Raw genomic sequence first — 14,732 nt, 5'->3', positions numbered from 1 at the left:
TACATAAGCCTAGTTTGGTGAAGGCAGCAAGGAGAATGCATTGAGATGAGAGGCAAGAATGATTATAGGCTAATAACAAAATAGTACAGAAATACAGTCGTAGCCTGTAGGAGACACTGCCAGTCAAATGAGTGATTGGATTGCAATCAATAATGAATGATTCTTTAAAAATGTCTCTAGTTGATGACACTACAGTAAATGCTATTATTCGGTAGGCCTAAAGCTGTGAATAGCCTGTCCTTCAGGAACCATCCCTCTTCAATCACAAGATTTTAAACATTCAGATCTTCAGCATAAAGTAAGAAAATACATCCCCTATTAGTTCATCGTTGCAGAAAGATGGAAGTTGAACTGTTGACTGACAGGCCTTTACAAAAAATAACAAGATCTGTTAAAAGACTGAAAGGCTAAATTACAGCAAAAGGTGGATTAAACATTTGTTTATTACAATTCTGAGAACATAGCACCTGTCAGTTATGAGTTCTGGTAAAATGAATGGCCAATAGGCCTGGTCTTGGATCTGGGCCTAATATAGCACCAGTGAGAATGGGGTAGGGTAAATCCATGGCTGTAGTTTGATCGTAGGCACACTGTCTACACATCTGAATTGATTTTGTTTAATTATGTTCTAGTAGGCTGATCAGAACATGTTGTGAATGACAAAGATGTAGGCTATCTATTAATGCAACCTATATTCAGCCAGGTAGGCTATAGCCTACTTTGTGAGAGAGGAAAATAAAAAATCCAAATGTCTGCAAATGACCAGAGGGACTTTCATGTAGTCAAACTAAATAAGTCCTTCATATTTTTCTGTAAGACTATTTTTTCTCCATAGCCTATTGACAGTTTTGAATGAGAAGAACCACCTGCAAAATCTACCAGATCCTTGGTGTTCTAATTGGGCAGTGTCTGTCTGGTTTTTTTCGATTGGCTAAAGAGAAATGGCGGATTTGTTTCCATTGGTCATCAGCGACACCGGTAGTTCAAAGCGCGTGCCAACAATACCACTGTAACACTGTAACCATCGCTGTTAGTCTCAAAGAAACATTTTACACATTTATTTGAAATGATTCATGTTGTACAATGCCCTTTTAGAGCACGATAGACAGTACTGCATACGTTCCTGAAGGTAGAAGCAGGACAGATCACCAATCACCCGCTAGGTCCACATGTGTTGCTAGGAAGATTATGTTAATATATGCAATGCAGCCATCTCTGCAGCTACCATTCTGAGGTAAGATCCACTTGTGCGTTTTCATTAAATTAATCAAAACGCGATAGTACTACCATACCAACTTTAAACTTCCACCACCAGTTAATCTTTCTGTAAGTATTTATTTAGACTTGGCAGTCTTCGGTTGTTTTAGTATCGATAGAAATATGTAGCTTTCTATGGATCGGTTCAAATGTGGTTGTTGTTGTTTAGTCCCACCCAAAATGGAGACTATCCTTCCTTGTTCTACAGCATAGACAGGGCTGGGCCCAAGTAGCCTGCAAGGGGGGACGGGAGGGCCTATTCTCAATATTTGGGTCCCATGAAAATGTAATTGGTGTCTCACCAAAGTGTTACATGATGCTGGTAGCGTTGTATAGGTTTGTTCTAAAGATGTCCGGAGTCGCTGTCTCTCTCACTCGTGTTATGTGCGATAATGTGGGTATAGGGACGCCTCTATTGCCCGTGTTTAAGCGGCGTAGGTTTTTGTGGTATAGTCCGATTGGAACTCAGAACCTTAGGGGTCAATATAGGGGGGAGTAGACTAAAAACACTCAATGTTCAACTCCAATCATTTGTGTAATTGCTGTTAAAATTATAGACGGTATCATACTACTGGGCTTTGTTGCAGGAGTTTTGACTCCATTTTTGTCCTGCGCCCTAACGCACATTTTCGTCCGCGTCTGTTGTGTACCCCCATAGAATTATTAGACTGACCGTTCCTTGCGAATAGTGCCGTGCTTGTGCATTTGGTTGACAAGTGAGGTTGCTGACTTCTCCACTGCAGAATTATCTGTGTTTCCCTGTCATTGAATTATGTTTCTATCGTTGTCAAAGCCCGATATTCTCTACCTAGATAGATTAGCCTTGTACAGGCTAGCTGACTAGCTTAACCGGTGGTGACAAACATACACCGGTTTAAGCCAGGTGAAAGTATTAGAGAGCAGAATACACTCAGATTTTGCTATATAAAACCATGCCATTAATTTCATACTAGACGCTATAAACAATATTTCCCTGTACAGTGACGTCGGCCAAAAATGTCGCATTCTGTTGTCATATCGGTAGACCTAGCTAATGATGGGCCTCACTGGAACCTAACGTTAGAAGTGTAAGATTTCTCTACCAAGTTCTCTTACCAGTCCCATGAGTACATGTAGGTGCACTTTGTCAATTCTATTCGACAAACTGCATTTGAAGGCTACATATTGCCCTATAACCCTACCCCGCACCTCTAACTTTAATATGCTGATGAATATGTCATGTTACAGGAACAGCCCTGTCTTTTATTACATTCTGTGCTGACCTTTTTACTGTCTATGGTGCTGACCAATGCGTCTCTTGCAGCAATCAGCAACCTGGATGGTGTTCTCCTCCAGGTGTGCCGTAACTAGGCAAGGGTGAATAGGAGCCCAAGAAAAACCTGCAATTGTCATCATGGAAACAAAGCAGGAGTCGTCATCTATATGGAGCCAGACTCCTAGTGCTGAATCTGGCAACGCCACTCAGGTCTGTGTCCACATCAAGTGCATTAAACTGGTCTTACACTTACAGGGTCAGTGAGTTTGTGGTGGCAAAACAACTCCATTTCAGTCCTCATATTGCACATATGTCTTTATGTCTCCAAACCAAATGAATGAAAACATATGCTCTACTCTATATTTGACCAACTGAGTTTACGTGATATAACATAACAAAGTGTTCCTACTGAAACAACCTCTTCAATTGTCCATTGATGGATATGGTAGGTTCACTTTGAAGGTGGCACAGTGGCCCAGATCGTGTACAGTGGGGATCAGCAGGACAGGGGCCAGCAGCAGGTGGTCTATGCTGCAGATGGAAGCTCTTACACGTCTGTGGAGTCAGCAGAACACACACTGGTTTACATACACCCAGTGGATGGAACAACACAGGTACGACACAGAGGACTTATAACTTATGAAAGGCCATATGATAAAGGCCATGATGCATGTGCCATAGGAATAGATGGGCCGTTTCTGGAATTGACTTCTTTTGGAATAAGGCTGGGAAGGGTGGTACTAAGTCAAAGAAATGTAGTAGACAAAGATACTGCCATTATTACGTCTCTGAATTGCCTCGAACCTTTTCAAATGCATCATGGATTTACATCATAAAGAGTTGTACATTTGCAGGTGCCATCTCCTCTCCTAATATGTGAATGCACCACACAGACTTTTTGTACCATATTTGGTTTTCCAGGCAGTGTTCGCTGACCAGCCTCAAGTGGCATACATCCAACAGGATGGAACCACCCAGCAGGTGATTTAACCTGAGCAGCTGAATCCACATCCTCCACACAATCGTTTTAGATAAGCCTTTTATGCTTTGGAGATCATTAAATGATTTTGATGTGAATTTGTTGTTTAATGTTGACTGTATTTTTTTTATTATTTGTTCTAGGTGACAGTCCTGCTACCAAGTGGGCAGAATATGAACACAGCCAACCTGCATGTCCTGAGCAATGTAGCTGATGGCCCTCAGGCCATCCTTGAGCCTGTGACACAGGTGAGGGGGCTCCTAAATTGCAGCCATCATCCACACAGTAGCCACACTGGACTGAACTTCAAAGTAGTCAGATCTGAGCCAGCACTGAGTCATGGTCTGTGGTGCATAACAAATCAGACCAACTGTGTTGCTGTGCAGAATATTTGAGCTTCAAAACTAGCCATTATTTTCCTTGGTATGCTTTTTTTTAATTGAATGTTTTAAATTCAGTAATGATTTCTTCTCAACCCCAGGGACAGATGGATGTTTCCAACTCCTCCTTGCCTCCCATGACTAGTGTGGACTCAGCCTCCAGTCCTCTTGGTGCAACAGACTCCACTGTGGATTCTGAAGATGAAGACGATGATGACGATGATGGAAATGATTCAGACCTTGACGATTGGGAGCCTGAACCTCTACAGCCTTTCACTCCTCAAAACCTCTGTGAGTATCCTGTGTCGCCAGCAAGCTGACAGCTGAATTTACTGATCAGAACTAAAGCTGCAATCATTGTAGTGCAACGGATTACTGGGATTAAACAGTAGCTGTCATTTCCTCATAGAAAAGATATTGGGTGCCCTTGATGGGATTCATTCTCTGATATTTGTACTTATCATTTCAGAAACGGGTAAATGTGTTGTGCCCCAATACCTCTATAATTACATTTTCTCATAAAGGAATGAATTCTGTTGAAATCATTGATTTATTTTGCCATCTTGACTGTATTGACTTCAGTCAAGCTTAATTCAGTACTTTTTTTCAGTGTGACTGTGAGTGGGGTTTTAGAATATTGGACTGTATATGCATTATATTGGCTATACATTAATTAATGCTTCGCCTTTATTTCCCCATGAACAGGGTGTGAGGAGTGTAACAAGGCAAACCCCACCGTGTGTTTGAAACACGGGGCCTTGCACCCTATTGCCAGCCGGCCTGTCCTGTCTAAAGCCCGTGCCAGTCTGCCCCTGGTACTCTACATCGACCGCTTTGTGGGCGGGGTCTTCTCTAAGCGTCGCATCCCTAAGCGCACCCAGTTTGGGCCGGTGGAGGGCCGCCTGGTTCGACAGCACCAGCTCCAGGACTCCCACATCCACCTCAAAGCAAGTCCTCCTCTCCACCTCTCACCTCTACGCCACTATCACACTAACCCTGTATGAGCCCTGTGTCTGAATAACTGTAATGGCAAGTTGACCCACCTTAGTCTAGCTAGTCTAGACTTACCAAATACAGAGATATCTGTGGGTGAATTTGGTCTTGATGTGGGACAATTACCTTTGGCAAGCGTGTTTGAAACATTCTAAACCAGTCCAGTGCTATCTAAAGGCAAATGACAAACTCAGTGCTTCAACTGGAAAATCTCCAAGGTGATGTTGTGTTTTAGTGGGGAAGACAGCCTTGTTGCCTTGACCATCACCACATTACAAAACAACAGACAAGATGTCTTCAAGCGTTATACTTTCGTCATGAAGTGCAGACGTCACATTGAGCCACAACCTTGACATGTAGTCTGGACCAGACTCTCTTATCTTGCTGTGAAGACAGGCAGTACCCACACACTGTAACCAATTGTTGCAGCTAAAATAAACAATATCACTAATATTTTGATTATATGTGGGGCACACTAACAATGTTATGTCTAGAATAATGTTATCTGTTTGTGGAGTGGAGAATAACATAATTGTTTTGTTTCCATGGAGTATGGGTGCAATTGTCTATGTGTATTGCTATATTGCAGAGTATTGCAGTAAATAGCATTCATATCTCACCTTCTTTGCTCTCTTTCTACCACCAGATGTATGTGCTGGACTCTGATAAAGGTGGAGACAAAAATGAAGATGTATGGCTGGACCTGTCAGATGAGGACCACAGTAATTGGTTGATGTTTGTCCGACCTGCCCAGAATCATCTGGAGCAGAACCTGGTGGCCTACCAGTATGGCTCGGAAATCTTCTACACCACCATCAAGAACATCCAGCCCAAACAGGAGCTTAAGGTCAGAGCTCCAGTTGGGCTTGAAAGACGCTAGGAGACCAAAGAGAGATGTTTTAATCTGTGATGTTGGGGGTAGACTACTAAATAATGGAAAAATACTGTGCCCTCTGTATATGCCCCTTTTGTCAATAGCTGATGCCAGACTTTTTAATTCGCAGGTGTGGTATGCTGCTTCATATGCAGAGTTTGTTAATCAGAAAATTCATGATGTCACCGAAGAGGAACGAAAAGGTCAGAATTCCTAAGGAAATCACTGTTATAATGTTCTAGTGCTTTCACTGTGATTTTAGGTGGAGACTGGGATGCCAGTATTGTAGCTTTGCCATTGTGCTGTGTGTGAGCGTTGTGCTGTTGTGTTTGTGGCTCAGTGTTGCGGGAGCAGGAGAAGAACTGGCCGTGCTACGAGTGCAACCGCCGCTTCATGAGCTCTGAGCAGCTGCAGCAGCACCTCAACATGCATGACGACAAGCTGGATCTGGTCAATAGGTAAACGGGCCCGCAGATATCATCCATGTTCTGATCCATCTTTCTACATTGATCCGCTGGTGTCCTGGCCCGTCTTCATCCTCTTTCTCTGCTGCAGGCCAAAGGGACGTAGTCGAGGCAGGGGTCGGAAGCGTTTCGGGACCGGCAGAAGACCGGGGCGACCGCCCAAATTCATCCGCCTGGAGACGCCTGCAGAGAGTGCAGAGAAGACGAGGGTATAAAGCCTTAAAGTGTCACACAAAAATATGGAATTGTGTAATTGATACACTCCAGCATAAATACATCATTACTGACATTTCTGTATTGTAGTTTTGATAGGACTATTTTTTTTGCTTTTTACGATACATAGAAATTATGCTTTTTTTCTGTATTATTATTATTATGTTGGGCTTCTATTTCTATGTGTTGGTGACATGTTTGATATGTGGTAGGATATGCTGGTGTTCCCTGGAAGTAAGCTGCCCTATGAGGATAGGACAGATGGAGCCCTGAATGGGCTGAAGGTGGTGGAACTGGAAACAGAAGACATTACCTCAGAGTTGGAAGGCCGGCTGGAGCCCCAGGTGGCCAGCACGGAGCCCCCGACAGATGGGGAAAGTGACCAGCCGGTGCCCCCGCCAGATGACGCTCTGGAGCCCCTCAAGGAGGACCCCGCTCCTGTCGCCCCGCCAGATCCCCACCTCACGCCCCAGGACATGCGGCGAGCCCGCAGGATACGGGTATGACCTCTCCGCCCCCTCTGCTGTCCTAGCTCTCTCTCAAATAGCCTGTCTTAGCTAGCGACTTAGTTATTTGACAGTGTTATGTATATGTATGTATGTATGTATGTGTGTGTGTGTGTGTGTGTGTTTTTCCCTCAAAACTGGCCTCCCTAAAAGATGGATTTGCAGGTACGAAATGCCTGGAGGGGGTCAGAAAGGCAAAGTTGGTGTCACGGCACGATGTGGTTTTTGTTCACGTGACATTTGACCGTACGTTGGCTACCCCTCCATTCTCCGTTGCATTCGTTTGCTCCTCCGTCTCAGTGGAATGTGGTCTGTGCTTCATGTACTTGTCCAGATTTAGGCAAACTCCACCACACAGTCGCCGCCTAAGGATGCAGAAAGCATCCGTTTCTCAGAAAGCGAGGGTTGTGAACGCTGGAACCTTCCGCTACGTGCTAGCCTGTCGCGCCCCTTTTCTCCTCATGCATCGTCAGGCGTTGGTCCCTATCCCGGTACACTGACTCTTGACTCTTTTGCAGAACGCCGCGCTCCAGCACCTGTTCATCCGGAAGTCGTTCCGGCCCTTCAAGTGCTCCCAGTGCGGGAAGGCGTTCCGGGAGAAGGACAAGCTGGACCAGCACCTGCGCTTCCACGGACGGGACGCCTGCGCCCTCACCTGCCACGTCTGCAACAAGGGCTTCCTGAGCACGGGGGCGCTAGAGGACCACCTGCAGCTGCACGCCGAGCAGCGCACCTACGCCTGCCTCTTCTGCACCGACTCCTTCGACCGCCTGGACCTGCTCAAGGAGCACGTCCGAATCCACATGGTGGACGGCTGCTTCTCCTGCCCCTCCTGCAAGAAGAGCTTCACCGACTTCATTCAGGTACACCAGAAAACACAGGCCACTGGGAGGATAGACTGGGGGTGCCTCTCAACCTCTCTCCTCGATCCTCCATGCTTGGTCCTCCAGGCTCGTTCCCACTGATCTATAACTAACACTGGATAGATTATCCCATTGTTGCTGCCCCATCATTCTTTATCTAGATCAGTGGGAACGAGGACCGTGGAAGGAAGGGAGGATGTATAAAAAGACGAATGAGAGGCACCCATACTCTCATGTAGTTATCACAAGACTGCCACATGTTATTCAATGCCTACGAAGCAGATTTGGAAATCATTTTAAAAAAACTTGTATTGGACATTTCTATCCTGATCTAATGACTGACTGTTGATTATTCATTTTGACTTACCATTTCTACCCTTTTTTAGTCTGGGAGGATGTACACACGTTGACTCTGTGATGTTGAACTGGCATGTCTGCTGTGTTGTGACATTAGCTGTCCTCCCCCCTCTCAGGTGAAGAAGCACGTGCGCAGCTTCCACTCGGAGAAGATCTTCCAGTGCACAGAGTGCGACAAGGCCTTCTGCCGGCCCGACAAGCTGCGCCTGCACATGCTCCGCCACTCCGACCGCAAAGACTTCCTGTGCTCCACCTGTGGCAAGCAGTTCAAGGTGAGCAGCCACTCACTCACACGTCCAACGTGTTCATTCAGGACACGAGTCACAGCATGTTGTAGAAAGACAAGGTTCCTCAGACAGAGTAAATCACTAGTAAATGTTGATGAGTGGCTATATCAATAGGTAGCTAAGCGAATGAGAATTTAATCTCTTTTCCTCTCTCTGTCAGAGGAAGGATAAACTCCGTGAGCACATGCAGCGCATGCACAACCCTGAGCGCGAGGCCAAGAAGGCCGACCGCAGCCACCGCTCCAAAGCCCTGAAGCAGAAGGTGCCCACCACCGACTTCGAGAGCTTCATGTTCAAGTGTCGACTCTGCATGATGGGCTTCCGCCGCCGAGGCATGCTGGTAAAGCCCCGACCCTGCACCGCCACCTCAGCTCTGTGGCCTCTCCACTCTGGGTACTGACTTTAATCTGTGTGTGTGTGTGTGTGTGTGTGTGTGTGTGTGTGTGTGTGTGTGTGTGTGTGTGTGTGTGTGTGTGTGTGTGTGTGTGTGTGTGTGTGGGTGTGTGTGTGTGTGTGTGTGTGTGTGTGGGTGGTGTGTTCGTGTGTGTGTGTGTGTGTGTGTGTGTGTGTTTAGGTTAATCATCTGTCCAAGCGTCACCCAGAGATGCGGATTGAGGAGGTGCCTGAGCTCACACTGCCCATCATTAAGCCAAACAGGGACTACTTCTGCCAGTACTGTGACAAGGTCAGGAAACACACACTGCTTCTTACTCCGCTAATAGCTCAAATAAATGTCAGTTTTTGAAAATGAGCTGAAGATAAGGGAACATTTCATTTCATTGCTTAAATCAGTTTGGAATTTTAAAACGTGCATGGTTGCATAAATCAAAACAGCAGACATCCAAGCTCCCTGGAGCAGATCCAATGCCGCCAGTATCGAGTCTGAAAGTGAACCCAAGCTAAACATTTTGAGCTTCTCTTTGATGAGAGTGAATTTGTTTTTTTCTTTGGAGCAAAAACTGACTTATTTAGTTAAAAATAGCTTAGTCTAGGGTGCAGTTGTTTTTTGGTTTGAATATTTATTGTATGATCACATAAGACAAATGACATGCAAATGATATGGCCTTAGAATATATTGTAGTAGTCCGTAGTGCAGTTAAGCACTAGCTTAGTTCATCTTAAAAAGAGCACTGATCAAATGCTACAGAAGAGGAAGGGCAGAGAGAGAAGATGTGGGTGAGAGAGAGAAGCGAGTCATTTCTCAGAAATTATGACCAATCGGTTCATCTGCTTTTTGCAGTTGGTATTTTGTAATTCTACGGTATTCTACAACTTTCACATATAGCAAACGATGGCACAATGGATCATTTCCTGGCAATTCTCTGTAACTAAGTTTCTTCACATAACTGCGATCATCTCACCTCTGCGATCTCTTTCTCAGTCAGATACTTAAAGGTACAATCAGGGATTTTGCAGGAAGTTGCATTTGTTTGTGTGTTTGTTTATGCTTAAATGTATCAGCAGATGCTTTCTGCTTTGGTATCTCGTGCCACAACTAAACAGACTCAGAATGTAAATCATCATCTTTGTGTGTGTGTGTGTGTGTGTGTGTGTGTGTGTGTGTGTGTGTGTGTGTGTGTGTGTGTGTGTGTGTGTGTGTGTGTGTGTTTCGTTCGGCTGCAGGTGTACAAAAGTGCTAGTAAGAGAAAAGCACACATCTTGAAAAACCATCCAGGAGCGGAGCTCCCACCCAGCATCCGCAAGCTGCGGCCGGCGGGCCCCGGCGAGCCCGACCCCATGCTGAGCACGCACACGCAGCTGACCGGCACCATCGCCACCGCGCCCGTCTGCTGCCCGCACTGTGCCAAGCAGTACAGCAGTAAAGTGAGTGGCAGCGCCGCGGTCACCTCGTGTGCCCGCACACAAACACGTGCCCACACACACAAACACGTGCCCTTACACACAGGCTGACAGACATGCGCCCGCAGGGATTATGAACACTGTGATTAAGGGAGATGCTCACCATCCGTCATGTGTGTGTGATTTTTTATTTCTTTTTTGTTTGTGCTCCAGACGAAGATGGTTCAGCACATCCGTAAGAAGCACCCCGAGTTTGCTCAGATGGCCAACAGCATCCAGGCCCCTCTGGCCACTGCAGTCATCAGCAGCACCCCTGCAGTCATCACCACCGACAGCACCACTGCGGAGGCCGTTGTGGTGAGACACGCTCATGCTCACTGACATGATAAATGTATCATTTTGACATCGGTAGTAATTATGAAGATAGCCGTCTTAAAGTAAAATAAGTGTTGGTCTGTCACATGACATTATCATCACAGGAAGGCTACGGTACATGGCATGGTTTTGACTATATAGTCGTAAGAAAGAGAGATCTGTCATATGTGTCAGGGATTTCACCTGATTGACATGGACTGAAGTGCATGTGTAAAAAGCCAGCCTGTGTGTGTGTGTGTGTGTGTGTTGTAGACCACAGACCTGCTGACCCAGGCCATGACCGAGCTGTCCCAGACTCTGGGGTCGGACTACCGGCCGGCTCAGGGCGACTACCAGCGCATCCAGTACATCCCCGTCTCTCAGGCCGCAGGGGGCCTCAACCAGCCACAGCACATCCAGCTGCAGGTGGTGCAGGTGGCCCCGGTACGCACCTCTCCAGCGCTCGCTCACTCTTTCTTTCTCTCTCTCTTTTCTTTCTTTCCTTCTCTTTTGCACATGCACATTCTCACTCTTTCTCTCTCTCTGCCCCCTTTCTGTCCATAGTATTTATAAAAATGGTATATATATGCCTTATCATAATTTGAAGTGTATCAACAGTCATTCTTCCTCAAAAACTGAAGTATACACATGTCTCTTGTTCAGTTCTTTGCTGACTCCTGTTGGCTGCTAGTGCAACTGAAGGTCTTATCTGTGTGCAGGCCTCCTCTCCCCACTCGCAGCACTCCACGGTGGATGTGAGTCAGCTGCACGACCCCCATGGCTACAGCCAGCACTCCATCCAGGTGCAGCACATCCAGGTGGCCGAGCCCACGGGCAGCTCTGTCCAGGGCAACGCATCCGTAAGACACACGGCTCACCGCTCACATTCATCAACACAGAGACTAACTGTAGCATCCAGCACATAGTATCAATATCATCTAGCTAGCACATAGCAATAGTTCAGTTTCACTGTGTAATCTTGAAAGTGCATATTCTACACTACTTTACATTTTAAATGTCAGTGTGTCATTCTGGTAGATGTTAGCACAAGATAATACAGGTGGAAACTCCAAATGACCTCAGGATTTAAAGTTCTTTATATTATCTTTATATTTATCTTCTCTTTCATGTCTCCAGAACTTAAGATGGGCCCAGAGGCCATATGTTTTTTCAAAGTGTATACAGTGATGGTATACTGTCTTGTCTGATCCCCACATGAAACAGATCTTTCTCCATTATCAAAGTTCAAAGGTGTCGGTTGATTATCTTATCGGTGTAAATTGAAAGCTGTTGTTGTGTTCGCACATGAATACCCATCGGCATTTCCTTTGTTCTTTCCCCTGCACTGATAGCAAGTATCTGGGCAGCCTCTAAGCCCCTCCTCCCAGCAGACCACTCAAGAGCTTAGCCCCACCCAGCTGACCCCCGTGACCTTGGCGCAGAGTCACACGCTGCAGACCTCCTCAAATCAGGTGCAAGGGACCGTTCAGCACACTTACCTACCCAGCAACTGGAACTACAGGAGCTATCGTAAGTCAATCCACTGCAGTGCAGTCTGTCACAGTAATTGGATCAATTACATTTGACCCTGACTTGCTAACATGGACCTCGATAAACCAAACTGCTTTAGCTGCAGAGTGATAACAGGGCCACTACTTTAACCTACAGTATGTGGGATCACTTGACATTTGAAATAATTTCATAAAATTGAATGGCTGAAGTTTATTGTTCAACCACAACCAAATTGAATTTTGTGGTTGCCGTATGTTGGTTGCCAAAGTTCAAGATCTGGTTCATGTGATGCCAAAAGTAAAGGATTAAGGTGAGGATTGAAGAGGGGAGATAGTTATTTTCTGCGTTCATAGATTTTAATAAGGCATAAGTCCAAAACAAAAATGCCTGAGGCATGTGGGTTTGTTCTATGTGTGATTGATGCATAGTCAAACACAATTGATCTGAGATGATGCTGGGCCTTGTATACTACTGTGTGAAAGTCTATTATGCTTGTGTGTGCCTGCAGCCTCAGAGATCCAGATGATGGCGCTGCCTCATGCCCAGTATGTGATAGCAGAGGCCAGCACCCCAGTGAGCGGTGGAAACAGCAGTCAGGTGAAGACTGTGAGTGGAAGCATACCTTTTGACTTGTAATCACATACAGTAGCTTCTCATTATTATTGCACAAGGCGAGAAACCATAGATACAAAAGAAGGTATTGGAAAGTGTACACACATGCATACACACACACACACACACACACACACACACACACAGGCGCACACACACACACACACATACATATACACACATACACAGTTTACACATTGTTCCACGTGATGGTAAAGTTCCTGGGGGTATTTAGAAGGTAAATACACATAGTTTGATGACGTGTCTACTGTTCCTGTGTGTGTGTGTGTGTGTGTGTGTGCAGACGCACTATGTGATCTCGGAGGGCCAGGCCGAGCTGGAGGGGAAGGCCAGCGGTGCGGCGGGCAGCGGGACCCAGACGCACCCCGAGACCCTGGAGCAGCCGCCGCCCACGCAGTACATCATCACCACCACCACCAACGGCTCCAACGAGGTCCACATCACCAAACCCTGAGCTACGCATGCACACACACACACACACACACACACACACACACACACACACACACACACACATGCTCCTCCACTGGGAATCAAATGGCATCAGACGCACAGAAGGACAGCCCTGCGAGCCTGAACACAAACACCTGACCACATCCACATCATAACCGCCAGACTGTTGGGGTGATCTCTACTGCATGCAGACCCTACCACTGAACGCTCCTTCCCTGAACTGACCACACGTGGAGAGAGACGCATCCAAACACTAGCACACGGCCCCTTGGACACCCACAGCTCTCGGCTCACGGGGCATTCCTGAGAAGCAAGCTGCTAAGTCGGAGGAGGACAGTGTACGAATCAGAAGTGGCCAGTGGATAAGATGGTTGTTTAACTTGCACAGTTTGGGTTTCGCGGTGATTGTGATCCGATGCTAGGTATGACCTACAGATGCCCTTGACAGCCGTGTTATGGAACAGGTCCTGGTGTGATCTGATGAGGTTCTGGTGGAGCTGCTCCACTGACGGCTCACCGCTGGGACTTTTCGGACATTTCCTTTGATCTTCTGACCTGTTGTTCAACTTTGACCAAGCCCATGGCACTGTGAAAGCCAAGATCATGCCAATACCACACAACATGTAGCACTGGTTTGGTCTTTGTTGGCACCGTTGTGCTGTACGAAGGCAGAAGGTCTGTTGGGAAATTCAAGTTGTGTATGGTTACATTTTCTTTTAGCAAATCTCAACCTAGATTTAAATCCAAAAAGACTGATTTCTGAACATTCAAGAGATCATTGAGCATTGGAAGCAAAATGCTTGCACGGTAGGCCGAATTACCATTTCTTTCTACTCTGATATCTGTAACAACTTTAAATTATAATTTCTCCTGTCAAGGAACTACTTGACTCAGTCTCTGAGAACAGTCATGGGGAATTCTGATGAAGGCTCAGAGGCTCTCAGAAGTCAGACTCCTGCGTCCCACCCATTTACAGAGCAGAAGACAGCACACGCGGTACAAGGCTTATCTGCACGAAAAGGGAGTTTCTCTCTCACTGTAACTCATCTCAGTTCAAGTCTGAGTAATGCTTGAGAGCGTATTGTTTTTGTTGTTTTTTTTTCAGGGTAGACAACACCTTGTCATGGTATTCTGAAATGACTTGGGATGGGATGCACTCAGCTGCTGGTGCTAACATCTCATCTTAAACTGCCCATCCCCTTGCTACCGAAAAGGGAAAGTCCTTTGAATATTTATAAAAAGACAGTTTGTCAGACTGGACTTGTACAATGTAAAAATAAGAGATAGCTGTATTATGAACTTCCTGTACAGGTAACGTTACCCCCGTCTTTGTTTCCAAGTGAACTCATTCTTGTTGTAATTTGTGTTGAGAAAATTAAAAGATGTTTTTATAGAAACATGGATGCCTATGCTGTGTGGTGTCTTCATGCTTAAAGCATTTTGAATGACGGACAGATCCCATGTAAATATTGCTTACTGTGATTGTTTAAGTGGGAGTTCCCTTTTACTTACATTATTAATTTTATACTAATACATGTTAAATTGGTAATCT

The 14,732-nt window shown here is 45.8% G+C and overlaps 1 protein-coding gene across 1 annotated transcript; it reads left to right on the top strand.

Annotated features, from left to right (window-relative positions):
* Positions 1-2,487: 2,487 nt before the first annotated feature.
* On the top strand, positions 2,488-14,573 carry prdm10 (PR domain containing 10). The gene is made up of 22 exons (XM_062552620.1): positions 2,488-2,722; positions 2,962-3,126; positions 3,434-3,493; positions 3,635-3,739; positions 3,973-4,162; positions 4,577-4,818; positions 5,511-5,711; positions 5,869-5,941; positions 6,079-6,196; positions 6,294-6,411; positions 6,628-6,915; positions 7,440-7,784; positions 8,258-8,413; positions 8,589-8,768; positions 9,003-9,113; positions 10,052-10,252; positions 10,442-10,585; positions 10,856-11,026; positions 11,302-11,442; positions 11,935-12,112; positions 12,603-12,700; positions 13,011-14,573. Exons 1-22 carry the CDS (start codon positions 2,651-2,653, stop codon positions 13,179-13,181), a joined length of 3,528 nt encoding a protein of 1,175 aa, XP_062408604.1. The 5' UTR covers positions 2,488-2,650; the 3' UTR covers positions 13,182-14,573.
* The last annotated feature ends 159 nt before the right edge of the window (positions 14,574-14,732 follow it).

Source organism: Sardina pilchardus, chromosome 13 (genome assembly GCF_963854185.1).
Source record: "Sardina pilchardus chromosome 13, fSarPil1.1, whole genome shotgun sequence".
NCBI classification, from domain to species: Eukaryota; Metazoa; Chordata; class Actinopteri; order Clupeiformes; family Clupeidae; genus Sardina; species Sardina pilchardus.
The sequence above is the reverse complement of the archived record's forward strand: the minus strand, read 5'-3'. Positions and strand labels throughout refer to the sequence as shown.

Excerpts from the sequence above, each read along its gene's own strand:
- prdm10 (XM_062552620.1), top strand. The coding sequence starts at position 2,651 with ATGGAAACAAAGCAGGAGTCGTCATCTATATGGAGCCAGACTCCTAGT. Across the intron at positions 6,197-6,293 it reads AAGCTGGATCTGGTCAATAG|GCCAAAGGGACGTAGTCGAG; the intron begins GTAAACGGGCCC and ends TCTCTGCTGCAG. Across the intron at positions 6,412-6,627 it reads AGAGTGCAGAGAAGACGAGG|GATATGCTGGTGTTCCCTGG; the intron begins GTATAAAGCCTT and ends GATATGTGGTAG.